Source organism: Lepidochelys olivacea (assembly GCF_965140295.1).
Source record: "Lepidochelys olivacea isolate rLepOli2 genome assembly, chromosome: 7".
In the NCBI taxonomy this organism is placed as follows: Eukaryota; Metazoa; Chordata; order Testudines; family Cheloniidae; genus Lepidochelys; species Lepidochelys olivacea.
The window spans coordinates 1,370,176-1,386,922 of NC_140417.1; the positions used below are offsets into that span (position 1 = coordinate 1,370,176).

The following is a 16,747-nucleotide window of genomic DNA, read 5'->3' on the forward strand; positions in this document are numbered from 1 at the left end:
GGAAACAGCGACCTCCAGCTGCAGTGCGAGCCCGCCTGGGCTCCGCTCCATTATGGAGCGGGAACGGAGCAGCTCACATGGGGAGAGCCCCTCCTCCCTTCCAGGTGCTCTGGCATCTTGGGGCGCTGTGTGTGGGGGGCGATAACGATTCTGCCTGGCTCTGTGCCCGTGGGGGTTCCCAGCTGCGCCCGTACTCGCCCCCTTCCCCATGGGCTCCCATTAACCCCTTTCTGGAGTGTGCTGAGTGCCTCTTTGCTCCCCAGACCCAGAGCTGCCATTGGGTCTGGGATTGTGCTCCCCCAGCCACAGAGCTGGCAGCTCAGTGCTGCCGGCCCCCTGGGGTTTCCTGGGCAGGTGAGTGATGCTGTCCCTCTGTTGTTGCAGACCTGCTGCTGGACTGGAAGCAGAACGCTGACGAGGTCATTGTGAAGCTGAACTTGGGCAGCGGGCCCCTGAAGGTGGAGGAGGTGGATGCTGCGTTCACAGACACCAACTGCATAGTCAGGCTGCCAGGTAACAGCTGCAGAGCTGGCAGCAGCCAGCCGCTCCAGGCAGGATCATGGCCAGCGCCTGGAGAAAGACACAGCAGCTCCCGGTGAGCGGGATGCCCCGTCCCTGGCTCACATGGCTGTGCTTGGCCGTGTCCTCCACTGACCAGAGCACAGTGCCATGCAGGGCAAAGGGGCGGGGGGAGAAGAAAGCACTCGATAGCATAGGTAACCCAGAGCAGTGCGTGGAGCTGGGCTCCTCTGCACTGGCCACATACTCTGTGCTTCCTGCAGACCCCGCCCCAGGTACAGACACCGTCTGGCCTGCCCAAGATCCACTGACCTCGCTGGGAACAGCTAGCTCCAGGGCGCCAATGGGAGAGGCTGCTCGCGGGTTGGTTCAGGGCATAATGGAGACATCGCTCCTGGTACCTGCCCAGCCTGTCGGGGATGCCCCCTCTGCACAGGAGATGACAGAACATGGAGGCTAGTCCCAAATCAAGAGCTGAAACCTTGAGTTGGTCTGGGGGCCCATCCCTGTGTGGTCCCAGGAGGCAGGCGTCCCCAGCCAGAGAGGAAGCAGCAAGTAACCCATGCGTGGCTGAGCAGTGAGGGCTGAGGTGGCTCTGCCGGGGAGCTGCCCGGGGGCGGAGGATGTGGGGTGTGATCCCGAAGGGAAGAAGTGGTGCTTTGTCTAGCAGCAGGTGAGCTGCAGGCCCCGCGTAGGCAGGGGAGGAGAGGAGGGAAGCACGCTGCAGAGCGTGGGCGCAGGAGGCGTACGGCACTCTCGGGAGATGGTGTGCAGCAGTCGCTGGGATTCGCCCCCCTACGCAGCAGTGGCAGAATCCCTCCCCGGGGCTTACACTGGCGGGGCTGTGCGGGAGCAGGCGACGGGGCGGGGTGATGCGGAGATGGGGTTGGCGATGGCTGAGAGCCACTCAGCCCCTCTGCAAAGGCCGTGTTGGGCCGGCCAGCGGCAAAGGGGAGCCGGCTTGCTGCTGCAGCACCTTTGGCAGAGTCCCCGGCAGGAGGCGCTGAAGGCCCGAGCTCTGTCCAGAGCCCTCTTTGGAGGGACTAGGCCCCATGGAGCAGAGCCCCATAGCCTGCAGCAGCGCCTGCCTGTGCCCACCCCAGCTGTGAGGTCCCTGTTTGTGTCCACAGATGGCCGCCAGTGGAGTGGCGAGTTCTATGGGGAGATCGAGAGCTCCTGCAGCAAAGTCCAGGGCAAGAAAGGCAACTTCCTGCAGCTGGTGCTTCAGAAGAAGATCCCCCTGCACACCTGGGCTTCGCTCCTGGTAAGGCTGCGGCAGACTCTGGCCACGCACCTCTCTAGGCCCGTGAACCTGCCGCAGGGCCCACTGGAGATGAGGGGAGAGGGAGCTGAGCTCACCCTTCGCCCCCAGCTCTGTGAGCTGCCTTGCCTGGGCAGCAGCCCTGCTGAGCTCCCCTGGGCTGGGAGGGGTGGTTGATCACCATGGGCGTCTCGGTGTGACCCACTGGATGGAGAGGCCCGGCTGAGCTCCCCTGGGCTGGGAGGGGAGGGTGGGCACCGCGGGCGTCTCTGTGTGTCCTGCGGACGGAGGGCCTGGCTGGTGGGAAGCTGGCCATGCCTCTGCCGATGGCATGGTGCTGGCAGTGCCCCTGAGCCCGCAAGCAGCAAGGCTGGTGCAGGTTCGTGTCCATGGCCAGGGGAGGGCCCCATTTGGCCCAGTGCCCTGGCTGTGCAGCTGTCCCAGCGGGCCCCATTACCTTTCCCAGAAGAAGCAAAAGGACGGATCCAAGGAGCTAGCCAAGGGGGCCGTGAGCCAGGAGAACGGGAAGGAACAGCCCCCGCCCGCACAGACTGCCCCCGAGGAGCAAGCAAGGAGCAAACGGGAGTTCCCTAACTCGAAGCGAGCTCTAGGGAGGGGTGAGGCCCCAGAAGGGAAGAGCCCGGCCAGCCCTGGGCTGCAGAGCTGCCCCAGCACCAGGCGGTCCGGGTACCTCAAGGTGGCTCTGATGGAGGAGGAGCCAAATGCCAAGGTTGCTGGGGGCTTGGAGCCTGGCAAGGAGCCCAGTGGGAGAGGGGGCAGCCGGCAGAACAGCCAAGCAGCCCACAGCGATGCTGCCACGGACCTGACCCCGCCTCTGGTGAAGGTAAGTGGGGGCATTGGGGAGCCTGCTGCCCCCCTCACAGGTGTTGTCCTGCCCCATCCCCTCTCCCGAGGATCTGGAACCCCTCATTTTCTTGGGGGTGGCAGGCTCCCAGTGGTGCTCCCGGCTGGGCTGGGGCATGGCTCCATGGCAGCAGGAGGATGGGAGTGGGAGGCCTGGCCTGCCACAGACTCGGGATGTTAGGCTGCTCGCTTGAGCCCCGGCTCGGGTTCTCTGTCCGGGCTGAGGTGGGCGCCCTGGGGCGGGGGCTGTGAAGGGGCTGGGCATCATGGCTCCCAGCAGGCTAGATCCCAGCAATCTCTTGGCCCCGGACAGCTGGCTGGCTTGCCAGGCTCACACCCTGGAGCCAAGGAACTCCAGAGCCCAGTGGCTGCCTGGCTCTGGTCTCTGGGCAGAGGGAAGGTGCCTGCCCAGCAGGAGCAGAGCTCTTCCTCCCCCGCTCCTGGCGCGGCGCTCTGCCCCTTGGCAGTTGTGTGGGTAGGAGCCCTGGGGCACACCCCAGGGCCCCTCCTGTGCCCCAGGAAACCCGTCACTCCTGCAGTGCAGAGTGAGTGCGGGGCGGGGGGGGGGCAGGGCAGGTGGGAACAGAGGGGGCTCCCCTTGCTTGGCAGTGGCTGGGGCCGAACTGGTAGCGTGGCTATTCAGGGCCATAGACCAGAGCTATGGCTGGACGGGGGCCGGCCCAAGTTCAGGGGGACCCTCCATGTCTCACCTTCACCCTCTGCATGAAAAGACCGAAGTGCTGCAGACGGAGCCCGTGCTTGTGGGGATGCAGCTACTCGCTGCCCCTTCAGAGAGCTTCCCCCATCACATGGCGCCCTGCCTTGAGAAGAGACCCCTGCAGCCGGCCACCTCCCAGTGCCTTCCAGCCCTTGGAGAGGGCCCCGAGGCTGTCCAGGCCCCTGCCTCCCCTCCGCTGGGCAGAGACGCTGAGAAGAGAGACTGGTCCAAAGAGGATGTTGCCCTGGAAGCAGCAGCTGATGGTAAGTGCCGAGGGGAAGGGAACCAGAGCGCTAGGTGGCAGCTCCCCGGGCCCCTCCTGTTATCAGGAGCCTGCTCTGTTTCCTTGCTGGCCAGTGGCCTGGGAACCAAGGGCGCCTGGCTCCCTGAGGGGGGTGCTGCCATCCTGCAAACAGGGGCCTGGGGCCAGAGCAGCCCACAGAGCTGTCTCCTGCAGCCTGGGAGCTCCCAGCCTGGCAGGCTCCCCTCTGAGTCCTGGGGCCCGTCTGCCTGCAACGCTGGTGGGGAGGGACTCCCAGGGCACAGCCACCTCGCGCCCCCACCTGGTCTTGTCCTGTCCTAGAGCCAGAGCCCATGGTGAGCCTGACCTTGGTGAAGAACGACTCGTACGAGAAGGGCAGTGATTCGGTGGTGGTGCACATCTACGTGAAGGAGATCCACAGGGAGACCTCCAAGGTGCTGTTCCGGGAGCAGGACTTCACGCTGGTGTTTCGGACCAGGTACTGCTGAGCACCGGGCCCAGCTGTGCCCTGCGGGGGCTGCAGCACACAGGTGCTCCCCGGTGCCCAGGCACAGCCATGTGCCCTCTGATTGCCTTCTCCTCTCCTTGCAGTGACATGAACTTCCTGCGACTGCACCCTGGCTGCGGCCCCCACACGGTATTCAGGTGGCAGGTGAAACTCAGGTACCAGGCACTGGCCCCTCAATATCCTGGCGCTCCCACCTGGGCAGCTCCTGCTCTCCTCCAGCCAGGCACAGAATGAGGACGGGACCCCTGGGTTCCATCCCCACTGCCCCAGCCTTGTGCAAGCAATGCCCCTTTGGGCGTCAAGGGGTGGAGAGCACTTGCCCCGGATGGCACTGCACACGGCAGCTCCATCTGCGCTGACCCAAACCAACGGCCTGCGAGATCCCCTCGTCAGCTGGGCCAGCGGGGCAGACAGGAGCCGCAGAGCCCTGAGAGTGCCCGGCTGGCTGCGCTCACTGCCCTGGTATGTGCTGCCCTCCGCCGAGGTGCAAGCTGCCTGGCATGTGCTCCCAAGGAAGAGAGCCCACCACAGGGTGGGGAGTGGGGGAGCAGGCAGAGCCTAACCGATGTTGGAGACAACACACCAGACCCCATCACTCCACCACTCGGGGCTGGGCGGGTCAGTGGTGGCACTGAGCTGGCAGGAGGCTGGCCCGGCCCACAGCGCCCCCACGCTGCCGACCACCTACCCTGCCAAAGATCCCAGCTGTATCGGAGCGCAGCGAGCTGGCCATGGCGTAGCCCTGGCTCGTGTCTCCCAGCCCTGAGGCTGCTGTCCTGCTCCCAGGAACCTCATTGAGCCGGACCAGTGCACGTACAACTTCACTGTCTCCCGCATCAACATCTGCCTGAAGAAACGCCACAGCCAGCGCTGGGGGGGGCTGGAAGCACCAGCTGCACGAGGTCTGCTCCTTGGCTTCCCCTCGCCTTACCTCTACGGGCAGGGGCTCAGTTCCCATCTCTGCACGGGCCGGGGGGAGACGCTGCCCACATACAGTGCAGGGTGGGGGAGGGAGCTTCAGTAGGGGCCTGGGGGGCTCGGGCGGCTGGGGGCCCTGCCAGCTTTGGGGGAGGGGGCCAGGCGGGGGGGAGCTCGCGGGGGGCCTGCTGGCTTTGGGGGGGCGAGGGAGCTAGGGGGGCCCTGCAGCGGGCCGTGGAGTGCCAGACAGTGACTGGGGATGGGAGCGTGAGCTACTCCGCCCATGCCCACACTGCTGCTAACCACAGGCCCACCTGTCCCTCTTTTTAAGGTGCAGTGGGTGGTGCAAAGGTTGCCATGCCAACAGCCCCTACCCCTCTGGATAAGAGCCAGCCGGGCAGCAACCAGCACCCCCTGTCCAGTAAGGAGGAGGCTCGGGCAGGGGAGAAGGAGACGCCCAGAGCAGAGGACGGTGGCCTGGAGGGTGTCGTGGCCCGGACGGCCACAGAGCACGTCACAGTGAAGCAGGAGCCGCACGTTCCCTCGGTGAGCACTTGCACGATGGCGTGAGCAGGCGAGATTGACGGGGACCAGACGCCAGAGGGATGCACTCAGCTCCCTCACTGCCGGTGCTATGGGGAGTGCTCCGCGCCAGGCACCTGCAGACCCTCCCACAGCACCTTCTGCTCTGCAAGGGGCAGCACCTCCCATGGGCAGGGATGGTTCCTGCCCGCAAGGCACTGAGGCCAGGGCGCTGGCTGGAGGGGAGCTCCCAGCAGGGGGCGCTGTGGGGGTGGGGTGGGGCGCTGGCTCTTTGGGGAGCTCCCAGCTGCTCCGGCCTGCCCCAGCCGAGCTCCTTGCAGCGAGAGGCCCCACTCATGCCTGTCCCTCTCTCCCATCGGCCTTGGCAGCCGAAGCCAATGTGCATGGTGCCGCCCATGACTCACAGCCCGGTGAGCAGTGAGAGCGTGGAGGAGGACGAGGAGGAGGAGGAGAAGAAGAAGGTGTGTCTGCCGGGCTTCACGGGGCTGGTGAATCTGGGGAACACCTGCTTCATGAACAGCGTCATCCAGTCCCTGTCCAACACGCGGGAGCTGCGGGACTATTTCCACGGTGAGCAGGGGGCGGTGGCTCTGCCCCTGGGGCTAGGGTGCTGCTGCGAGGGACCTGGTTCACTCTGTCCTGCGTGTCTCCTGCAGATCGCTCCTTCGAGGCTGAGATCAACTACACCAACCCGCTGGGGACGGGGGGGCGCCTGGCCATCGGCTTTGCTGTGCTCCTGCGGGCGCTCTGGAAGGGCACGCACCACGCCTTCCAGCCCTCCAAGCTGAAGGTGAGGGGGGAGCCCCCGTGTCTGGTGGGGTCATGTCATTAGTGCCAGTTCAGCTGGACTCCCAGGAAGCGGACTGTCAGACTAGCTGGGTTTCCCTTTTGGAGGCGGGGGCAGGTGGGTTGCTGAAGGCTGTCATGCTGACGTAATAGATGTTGAATGCTGCAAGGCCGCACGATAGTCTGCTTAGAACACGATAAAATGACATGGCTGAAAAGCCAGCTAACTGAGAGGGCTCAAACTGTCTTGTAACTGGGGAGTCATCGGGCGGGCGTTTCCCCAGTCAGGTCCTACTGGGAGCAGTTCTTGGCCCTTCGCTAGTTAACGTTTTTATCGGTGACCTGCAAGAAAACATCAAATAATCACTGATGAAGTTTGCCGATGGCCTGAAAATTGGGGGTGTGATAAGTCATGCAGAGGGCAGGTCAGTGATACAGAGCAATCTGGGTCGCTTGGTAAACTGGGTGCAAGTAAGCGACGTGTTTTAATACAACTAAACGTAAACGTAGCCATCTGGGAGCAGTGTTGGGGGGGCTCTATCGTGGGAAACCGCGACTCTTAAAAGGACTTGGGGTCCTGGTGGATAATCAGCTTTATATGAGCACCCATTGTGTCGCTGTGGTCAGTGAAGCTAATGCAATCCTGGGCTGTGTAAATAAGGGAACCTCGAGCAGGAGTAGAGGGAGGTTCTGTTACCTCTGCAACCACCGCTGGGATCCTGGGTCTGGTTCTGGCGCTCCCAAGGCCAGGAGGATGTTGATAAATTGCAGATGGCACAGAGCAGGGCCAAGAGATGATGAAAGTGTCGGAAACCTGCCTTGTTGTGACAGAGGCAAGGAGCTCAGTCTGGTTATCTCCCCCACGAGCCAGGCCAGGGTGAGGGAGCCCAGCCTGTCCATGCCGTTTTGGGAACAAATCGTGGGCGAGGGGCAGCGAAGGGGTACCCGACTCTGGGTCTGGAGGCTGATGCTAGACACGTCCAGGTGCCAATTTTGGACAGGGAGGGGAATTAGAACAGTTTCCTTGGGGGCGTGGAGGATTCTCCATCCCTGGCCATGGTTCAGTGGGGAGCTGGTGTTTGCTAACAGATCTGGTCTAGCGGTTACTGGACGGCAGGTCTCTGCCCTGTGCTGGGCACGGGGCCAGACTAGGGGATCACAATGGTCTCTGCTGGCCTGGGGATCTCAGGATCCAGGAATGCCCGGCTAGCTGGGGCTGCTGCTGGGCTTTCCCTCTGCCCCTGGGCTGGGTTCCTCGGGACTGCTCTGCTGTGTCCTGGGGCCTGTGGCAGGCATGCCCGCAGCACTGAGCCCAGGCGCAGAACTGGTGCTGGCCAGCTCAAGCCAGCCTGGTGGTGCTGAGGGGTCTGCGCTCATGACCATTCCTGCTCACAGGCAATCGTGGCCAGCAAGGCCAGCCAGTTCACGGGCTACGCCCAGCACGATGCCCAGGAGTTCATGGCCTTCCTTCTCGATGGCCTGCACGAGGACCTGAACCGCATCCAGAACAAGCCCTACACGGAGACGGTGGACTCGGACGGGCGGCCCGACGAGGTGAGTGCAGTTGCTCAGGGGGCGGGCGCTGCCTTGGCCAGTGGGGCCGGGACACTGACCTCTCCCCTCCCGTCAGGTGGTGGCAGAGGAGGCTTGGCAGCGGCACAAGATGAGGAACGACTCCTTCATCGTGGACCTCTTTCAGGGCCAGTACAAGTCCAAGCTGGTGTGCCCGGTGTGCGCCAAGGTAGGGCCCAGGGCCCAGCGAGCAGCCTTCTCTCCGTGGGGCGGTGGGCACAGCCTGCTCACTGCAGGGTCGCTGGGCCGGCCACGGTGCCCGCTCCCTCAGCCATCTGGAGCCATCTGGAGCCCACTGGCTCGCACTGCCCTGCCAGCAGAGATACTGGGTTCCTTGGCCATCACTCCTCCCGCCCCAGTGCCCAGTTGTCACCACTTCATCTGACCCCAGGGCCTCTGCCTGCTCCTCCACCCCTTGCCATCTGAGCCTTCAAGCGCAGGGCCCCTCCTCTGCGGCAGCTCTGCCCCGGGCTGATTGTTCTGTCCTGTGCACTGCAGGTATCAATCACGTTTGACCCCTTCCTGTACCTGCCGGTGCCCCTGCCCCAGAAGCAGAAAGTGCTGACTGTCTATTACTTTGCTAAGGAGCCGCACAAGAAACCTGTCAAGGTAAGACCAGCCCTCCCACCATGTGGCTTCGCTCCTGGCCAGCTGGGATGGCTGGGGGCGCTCTCGGGGCCCTTTCTGGGAGCCCATCGTTAACCGAGGCGCCATGGCTCCTGGCTGGGCGGCGAGCAGGGCTGGGCGGGGCCTGGCTGACGGCCCTCTCTCTCCACGGCAGTTCCTCGTCAGCACCAGCAAGGAGAACTCCAGCGCTGCTGAGGTGCTGGACTCGGTGGCCCACAGCGTGCGCGTGAAGCCCGAGAACCTGCGGCTGGCAGAGGTGAGCACAGCGGCTGTGGGCTCAGCCACAGGCCTGCACCATACCCCTTTGTGCCTCGCTGCGCTGATGCCATCGTCTGTCCAGTCCCCCTTCCCTGCAGAGCTTGGGGCTGCCCCGCTGCATGTGGGGCGTTGTCCTGTGGCACTGCGGAGTCACGCCAGGTGGCCCTCTCCTATGGCAGCTCCTCGCTGGAGAGCACCCCAAGCCATGCCTTGGGCACAGAGTTGGGAGGGCCGGCCCGTATGCCAGCAGGTGGGCCAGGCAGCCTGCACGCAGGGCCTCACTCCCTTGCTTCCCCGGCAGGTGATCAAGAACCGCTTCCACCGCATGTTCCTGCCGTCCCACTCGCTGGACACGGTCTCCCCCACAGACCTGCTCCTGTGCTTCGAGGTGCTGTCCCCAGAGCTGGCCAAGGAGAGGGTGATGGTGCTGCAGGTCCAGCAGGTATGCAGGCTGGAGGGGGACTGGTCTCTTCAGCCACAGGCAGGGCCGAGCTTGTGACCAGACAGCTGTGGGCAGTGCCAGCTGGGAGGGCAAGGCCAAAGGGATCACTTGCCCAGCAGATGGGGCTTGCTGGCACCTTGCCGTGAGCCCAAGGGCTGCTCCTAGTCTGCACCACAGCTTCTCAAGTGCGGCCACCAGCGGCCTTTCTTCTGGGCAGTGATGGGGGGACAGACAAAGCAGCAGCCCGTCCCCGAGGCCGCCAGCTGGGGTTGGTGTCCTCCGCAGCCTCTGAGAAGAAACCAGCTGGAGGGAGGAGCAAGGAGAGTTTCCCCCCACCTTCCCCGGGGCTGTGGGGCTCAGGCTTCAGCCCTGGGTGGTAGGATGCCAGGCACCAGGGCTGCAGGCACGAGCCCCCACCGCCTCCCCCATCACCTCTGGACCCCGCTGCCACCCCCTCACCTCCTCATCCAGGGCTTCATTTCTCCCGGGGCTTGCTGTGAAAGTGATATGAACAAACATGCAAGCATCACATTTTTAACTTTACTTTCAAATAGTGGTACAGACAACCACCTCTTACCAAAAAGGCAAAAGGAACAACAACAGAAAAGATAGGAATGTGCCAAACACCGCTTTTGTGTTTCTGTTCTGTTCAGATCCAGTAAGAATAGAGACAGCTGTGTGTTATTTTTACTATCGAGTCTGCAAAACCCCCGACAGAAATGAATTGGGCACGTGTATGTGTACATTGATTGGTTTCCTACAGTTGATGAAGTATTTTAGGAACGTGTCAGAGCAGCCACCAGTAAGAGTTGGTAGCCACACTCTGAGGCCACCAAACCCTGTGCCATGAGAAGCCCTGCACGACACCTCCCAGTCTGTGATTCCCCAGGGGCGGGTGGGGGCCGCAGTGTATGCTGGGGCCAGTCACCGCCCTGGCCCACAGCTCCGCAGTGACGGTGCTGCAAGGATCCTTCCCCTGTGTGGCAGCACGCCACTGGGTCACCTTCTCCCTCAGCGTCCCCAGGTGCCCAGCGTCCCCATCAGCAAGTGCGCAGCCTGCCAGAAGAAGCAGCAGTCGGAGGACGAGAAGCTGAAGCGCTGCACTAGGTGCTACCGAGTGGGCTACTGCAACGTGTGAGTTGGTGCATGTGCCCAGAGGGGCGGGGGCGGGCGCTGGCTTGTCTGGGGCAGTGGCAGGCTGTGGAGAGGGCCCTGGAGAGACTCAGCGGGCTGTATGTTACAGGGGGTGTCAGAAAACGCACTGGCCAGATCACAAAGCCCTGTGCCGCCCTGAGAACATCGGCTTCCCCTTCCTCATCAGCGTGCCAGAGTCGCGCCTCACCTACTCCCGCCTGGCCCAGCTCCTGGAGGGCTACGCGAGGTAAGGGCGGCCGTGGGCACTGCGCGGGCACTGGCTGGGCAGCTCCCTGCACAGTAACGCCTGCTGCCACCTCGCCTCTGCACCAGGTTCTCGGGCCGCGCTGCCATTAGCCAGGCCGGTCACTGAACTCTCCCTGGCAGAGAGGTGCGGGAGGGGAGTTGCAGCCTCCAAAGCGTGGGGGTCGGTGCGGCCTGGCCCGTGGCCCCCGCCATCGCCGTCTCCGACAGGACAGAATTCCACTCGCGGGGCTGAACAGGGGCTTGGCCTGGAGCGGGCTGTGAGTGGGCTGTGATGGGGACATGCGGAGCTGCTTCTGGGCGCTGCAGCTCTGTTCGTAGTCGCCTTTCGCAGCCTGACAGCTCTTCCCTCCTGCAAGGTACTCGGTCAGCGTGTTCCAGCCTCCTTTCCAGCTTGGCCTGCAGCCCCTGCTCCCCGAGAAGCTGGACCTGCCTGCAAGGAGTAGCTGTGCGACTGCCGCCCCCAGCCCAGAGTCAGGGGATGGGGACCGGGCCCCCCACCGGCAGGAGCCCCAGCTACCCCCCCACACCTCGGAGCTGCACCCTGAGCTGGGGGACGCCAGCACAGTGCCCAGCTCAGATTTGGGCTGCTCTGAGCGCTCTCTGGAGGCGCCGGGCGAGGGCTGCTGGGAGAAGGAGCCGTCCTACGAGCGAGGCCCCAAGCCCGAAGGTAAGAGCCCCAGGGCTGCTCAGCTGCCCTGCCAGCCCCTCCCTGCCCGCCTCTCCAGTGCCCGAGCTCGCCAGCTCCCTGTGAGGGGATGCCCCAGAGCTCTCCAGGCAGCCCCTGGGGATGGCAACCCTTCCTGCTGCCCAGGGCACTCGTAGGGCAGTAGAGCCCCTCGACTTCCCATTCTGCTGCTCTGCTGCGGCCCAGCCAGGGAGAAGGGCTGGAGGAGGCCTGTCCCAGCCACCTGTCACTCGCCCCTGCTGCAGGACAGCCTGGGAGCAAAGGGAAACTCTTCCTATCCCAGCTCCCCTGCCCCCGGCTGCTGCGGGGTAGCTCCTGGCCCACCAGGGAATGGTGGTGATCTGCCCTGGCAGAGGGAGCACTTGGTACCCACAGTCCTCCGGGGTGGGGGCCCGGAGCGTGGCAGAACTGCTCCCCTCCAGGCGGGGGCCCTGCTGCTGAGCACTCCCTGAGCGGCTGCCTTTGCCTGACCCCAGCTGCCATCCCCGGATACCAGCATGTGCCCAACGCGCTCACTGCCCACGCCACCCAGTTCTACATCAACAAGATCGATGGAGCCAGCCGAGAACACAAGCTGGAGGAGAAAGGTGAGCCTGGCCCATCCAGCCCTCGGGGCCCTGCAGTTCAGGTTGCCTGGCCGTTCAGCTGGGGAACCTCCCCGGAGATTTCTCACCCCTGCCTGTTGGCTGGCTAACAGCTGCCCTGGCTGGAGCTCCCCTCCACAGGGCAGAGGCTCGATGCCCATGCACAGGGGAGGAAGCACAGAGCTGGTTCTTCTCCTGGCTGGCACGCATTATTCCTGTGTCAAATGGGCAGGTTATGCCCTGCCTGAGCGGATTTCCATATGCACACCCTGGCACCTGTGCAGAGAGGCCTGGGTCCTGGGCACAGCCACACTGCGTGGGTTTGACTGGGAGCCCCAGCTGGGCTGGCCACTCCTCCCTTCCCTGGGGCAGCTGCAGGGAGGGGAATGGTAGCCCTGGCTAGCAGCCATCCGTTGCCAATTTCCAGCCAGAGGGAGGAAAGCCTGATGCCAGGCCAGCTCTCCCCCTTCTCCGCCACTGGCTGGACCTTGGGGTGATGATGTGGGGGGCTACCTGGGTGTCAGGGGGCTGGTGTCTGAGCCCCTTGGCCAGGACTGACGGCGGGGCCTGGAGGGCTGGTGTCTGAGCCCCTGGGCCGGGACTGATGGCGGGGCCCGGAGGGCCTGGACCGGTGGCGGGGCCCGGGGGGCTGGTGGTGGGGGCCGAGGGCCGGGACCGGTGGCGGGGCCCGGGGGGCTGGTGGTGGGGGCCCTGGGCCGGGACCTGTGGCGGGGCCCGGGGGGCTGGTGGTGGGGGCCCTGGACCGGGGGCGGGGCCCGGGCCCGGGGGGCTGGTGTCTGAGCCCCTGGCCATTGCAGGCGATGCCCCGCTGGAGCTCACGGACGACTGCTCCCTGGCGCTGGTGTGGAAGAACAACGAGCGCCTCAAGGAGTTTGTGCTGGTGGAGTCCAAGGAGCTGGAGTGCGTGGAGGACCCGGGCTCGGCCAGCGAGGCAGCCAGGGCTGGCCACTTCACGCTGGGCCAGTGCCTCAACCTCTTCACCAAGCCTGAAGTGCTGGCGCCCGAGGAGGCATGGTGAGGAGGGGCCGGGGGAGGCTGGTGATGGGCTCTGAGCCGTGGGCGGGCTGCAGGGTGGGGAGGGCCGTGACCGTATGCTGTGGGGCTGTGCTGCTCCGCCCCATGGCTGCCTCTGGCTGCCTGCGCCACTGGGCTGGGGGGAGGCACCCAGCAGCCTCCAGGCCCCGAGAAGCCTGGGCCCTCGCCTAGGGCCCTCTGGGGAGGGGCAGGGGGAGCCCAGCCTGCAGCGGTAACCAGCCCTGCGCCCCCCAGGTACTGCCCCGAGTGCAAGCAGCATCGCGAGGCCTCCAAGCAGCTCTTGCTGTGGCGCCTGCCCAACGTGCTCATCATCCAGCTCAAGCGCTTCTCCTTCCGTAGCTTCATCTGGAGGGACAAGATCAACGACATGGTGGACTTCCCGGTCCGGTGAGCCAGCCGCGCCCAGCCCCGGGGCCTCTTTCCCCGGCTCAGGCTGATCGCGCCTGCCCAGCAGCATTGAGGCTTGGGCAGGCTGGGGGCCAGGCCGAGCATGGGGCAGGTGGACAGCCGGAGGCAGGAGCCAAGCCGGGGGGCGGGCCGGAGGTGGGGGGCGGGCCGGAGGTGGGAGCCGGGGCGGGCCGGGGACAGGAGCCGGGGCGCGCGGAGGTGGGGGGGCGGGCCGGGCCGGGGACAGGAGAGCCGGGGGGCGGGCCGGGCCGGGGACAGGAGAGCCGGGGGGCGGGCCGGGCCGGGGACAGGAGAGCCGGGGGGCGGGCCGGGCCGGGGACAGGAGAGCCGGGGGGCGGGCCGGGCTGGGGACAGGAGCCGGGGCGGGCCGGGGACAGGAGCCGGGGCGGCTGGAGGTGGGGGGGTGGGCCGGGCCGGGGACAGGAGAGCCGGGGCAGCTGGAGGTGGGGGGGCGGGCCGGGCCGGGCCGGGGACAGGAGCCGGGGCGGCCGGAGGTGGGGGGCGGGCCGGGGACAGGAGCCGGGGCGGCTGGAGGTGGGGGGGCGGGCCGGGCTGGGGACAGGAGAGCCGGGGGGCGGGCCGGGGACAGGAGCCAGGGCGGGCGGAGGTGGGGGGGCGGGCCGGGCCAGGCCGGGGACAGGAGCCGGGGCGGCCGGAGGTGGGGGGCGGGCCGGGGACAGGAGCCGGGGCGGCTGGAGGTGGGGGGGCGGGCCGGGCTGGGGACAGGAGAGCCGGGGCGGGCGGAGGTGGGGGGCGGGCCGGGGACAGGAGCCGGGGCGGCTGGAGGTGGGGGGGCGGGCCGGGCTGGGGACAGGAGAGCCGGGGGGCGGGCCGGGGACAGGAGCCAGGGCGGGCGGAGGTGGGGGGGCGGGCCGGGCCAGGCCGGGGACAGGAGCCGGGGCGGCCGGAGGTGGGGGGCGGGCCGGGGACAGGAGCCAGGGCGGCTGGAGGTGGGGGGGCGGGCCGGGCTGGGGACAGGAGAGCCGGGGCGGGCGGAGGTGGGGGGCGGGCCGGGGACAGGAGCCGGGGCGGGCGGAGGTGGGGGGCGGGCCGGGCCGGGGACAGGAGCCAGGGCGGGCGGGCCGGGCCGGGGACAGGAGCCAGGGCGGGCAGGCCGGGCCGGGGACAGGAGCCGGGGCGGGCAGGCCGGGCCGGGGACAGGAGCCGGGGCGGGCAGGCCGGGCCGGGGACAGGAGCCGGGGCGGGCAGAGGTGGGGGGGGGCCGGGTCGGGGACAGGAGCCGGGGCGGGCGGAGGTGGCGGGCGGGCCGGGCCGGGGACAGGAGCCGGGGCGGGCGGAGGTGGCGGGCGGGCCGGGCCGGGCCGGGGACAGGAGCGGCAGCTCATGGTTCCCTTGTCTCCCCAGGAGCCTGGACCTGAGCAAGTTCTGCATTGGGCAGAAGGAGGAGCAGCAGCAGCCCATGTACGACCTGTATGCGGTGATCAATCACTACGGCGGGATGATTGGCGGGCACTACACGGCCTACGCCCGGCTGCCCAGCGACAAGAACAGCCAGCGCAGCGACGTGGGTGAGGAGCCAGGCCGGGCCGCACCCTGTCCGGCCGGGGCTGTGCGGGCCGTGTGCTGACCCCGCTCTCCTCTCCCCGCAGGCTGGCGGCTCTTTGACGACAGCACGGTGACCACGGTGGACGAGAGCCAGGTGGTGACGAGATACGCGTACGTCCTCTTCTACCGCCGGCGGAACTCTCCCGTGGAGAGACCCCTGCAGGGGCGCCCCCCGGAGCACCGGCCAGACATGGCCTCCGCCGCCGAGGCAACCGCCAGTCAGGTGAGAGCTGCAGGGAGCTGCTCGGGCACTGCCCCTGGCCGGGGTACCTGTGTGCGGGCTGGAGACTCCGGGCAGCCTCTCTCCCCTCGGGAGGCTGTGGTGAAGAAAGCCGGGCTTTGAGGGAGAATGTGGGGTGCAGCCACAGGCTGGGACAGAGCCGGGGGTGCTGGTCTGCAGGCACCATGGTCCAAAGGGTCCAGGACAAGTGAAGGTGCATCCTGAGAGGCCCGAAGCCTGGAGCTGGGGAGAGCCAAGGGATGGGGCAGGCGAGGGGGCAGCAGGGCCCCTCCATCCTGAGGGCTGTGCTGCGGGGAGCCCAGAAGGCCCCTGTGAGAGTTATGGAGCCTGAATCCCTGGTGAGCCAGCTGTGGAAAGGGCTCAGCAGGGTGGGAGGTGGAGGGGCCTGGAGGGAAGGCTGAAAGCAGCCCGGGGAGAAGCCAGCCTGCCTAGCGCAGTGCTGGGGAGACAGGGTTACGCGCCCCTGGAGGGGCAGCCAGTGCTGCAGCTCTTCACATTAGCAGCAGGAGGCATGGCCCCGGGTTCCCCTTCTTGGCCTGTGCACTGCCCAGAGACCCGCCGGCCCCGTGTGACTCTGCCGGCCTGCACCACTTCCGTCCACGCCAGGAGATGGCGCCACTCAGCCAGGCTGCTGGCCACTTGCTCTTGCTGCTCCCCAGCCCTGCGTGGTCTCGGAGAGGTGCTTTCCAGATACCCGCTTGGCGTGGCGCCCGGCACACCCCATGCCAGGCTGGCTCCTTGCCCGGTTCCTCACCCAGCTGGGCCTAGCTCACACCAGCTCCTCACGAGGGGCTGTCACAGTCAGCGCTGGTCTCCGCTGCCCCTCCGTGGTCGGGGCCTGGAGCAGGTGCTGCAGGAGCGCAGGTGGGAGTCAGGCTGGCTGCGCGGCCCCTGGGCTGAGCAGGCCCAGATCCGTGTGCACAGCAGCGGCTAAGGAGAGGAACTTGCGGATCATCGGCAGCTAGGGAACCGCTCGCCAGCTGGAGGCAGGGCAGGGGAGCAGCGTGAGGCGCCCGCTGGGGCGGCGTGCAGGGGGTCCCCGGCACCTGCTCTCTCAGCTTCCTGGCTGCCTGCAGCGGGGCGGCACACGGCTGCTCGGAGTCCCATCTGCAAGCAGCAGGAGGCACCAGGCTGCTCCCCCGGGTCACCGCCGCCATCCTGGGCACTCGGTGAAACATACCTGTAGAAACCGAACTGTGACTGGCTGCTCCAAGCTCTCCTGTGGCTTCAGTTGGCCATCCCTGGGAATAGTCCTCCTGTGACTGGCTGTCGTCTGACTGATTCTCGGTTCCCACCTGCAAAAGCTGGGCTCTGACTGGCTGTCATCTGACTGATCCTCTTGTATCTGGGCTGTGATTGGCTGGTGCCTGTGCCCCGCGCTCCTGGAGCCGCTGTTCTAGGATTACTCAGTCGCTGCTGGGCGCTGGGAGATGCCGTCCTGCAAAGCCAGCCTCAACTGGCCGCTGGCCTGGCTCCTCGGCCCACCCCCGAGCCCACTGAGACGCTGACCCTGCCTAGCGCCTGTCTC

The 16,747-nt window shown here is 66.6% G+C and overlaps 1 protein-coding gene across 4 annotated transcripts in view; it reads left to right on the forward strand.

Moving 5' to 3' along the window:
- The window catches only part of USP19 (ubiquitin specific peptidase 19), a gene marked incomplete at its 5' end in the record, with an annotated part of 48,305 nt that overhangs the window by 20,584 nt on the left and 10,974 nt on the right, over positions 1–16,747 (forward strand). For 3 of the 4 annotated variants that reach the window (XM_084633321.1, XM_084633324.1, XM_084633323.1), the window contains 23 exons: positions 385–513; positions 1,650–1,783; positions 2,247–2,624; positions 3,376–3,625; positions 3,946–4,102; positions 4,216–4,287; positions 4,919–5,034; positions 5,382–5,596; positions 5,962–6,163; positions 6,250–6,383; positions 7,775–7,933; positions 8,010–8,120; positions 8,450–8,560; positions 8,733–8,834; positions 9,138–9,278; positions 10,294–10,412; positions 10,522–10,659; positions 11,036–11,346; positions 11,841–11,951; positions 12,767–12,983; positions 13,239–13,391; positions 14,778–14,941; positions 15,023–15,201. In XM_084633321.1, the coding sequence (XP_084489447.1) occupies positions 385–513; positions 1,650–1,783; positions 2,247–2,624; positions 3,376–3,625; positions 3,946–4,102; positions 4,216–4,287; positions 4,919–5,034; positions 5,382–5,596; positions 5,962–6,163; positions 6,250–6,383; positions 7,775–7,933; positions 8,010–8,120; positions 8,450–8,560; positions 8,733–8,834; positions 9,138–9,278; positions 10,294–10,412; positions 10,522–10,659; positions 11,036–11,346; positions 11,841–11,951; positions 12,767–12,983; positions 13,239–13,391; positions 14,778–14,941; positions 15,023–15,201 (3,803 nt within the window). The remainder of the gene's footprint in view (positions 1–384; positions 514–1,649; positions 1,784–2,246; positions 2,625–3,375; positions 3,626–3,945; positions 4,103–4,215; positions 4,288–4,918; positions 5,035–5,381; positions 5,597–5,961; positions 6,164–6,249; positions 6,384–7,774; positions 7,934–8,009; positions 8,121–8,449; positions 8,561–8,732; positions 8,835–9,137; positions 9,279–10,293; positions 10,413–10,521; positions 10,660–11,035; positions 11,347–11,840; positions 11,952–12,766; positions 12,984–13,238; positions 13,392–14,777; positions 14,942–15,022; positions 15,202–16,747) is intronic. The other variant, XM_084633322.1, reaches the window with a different exon arrangement.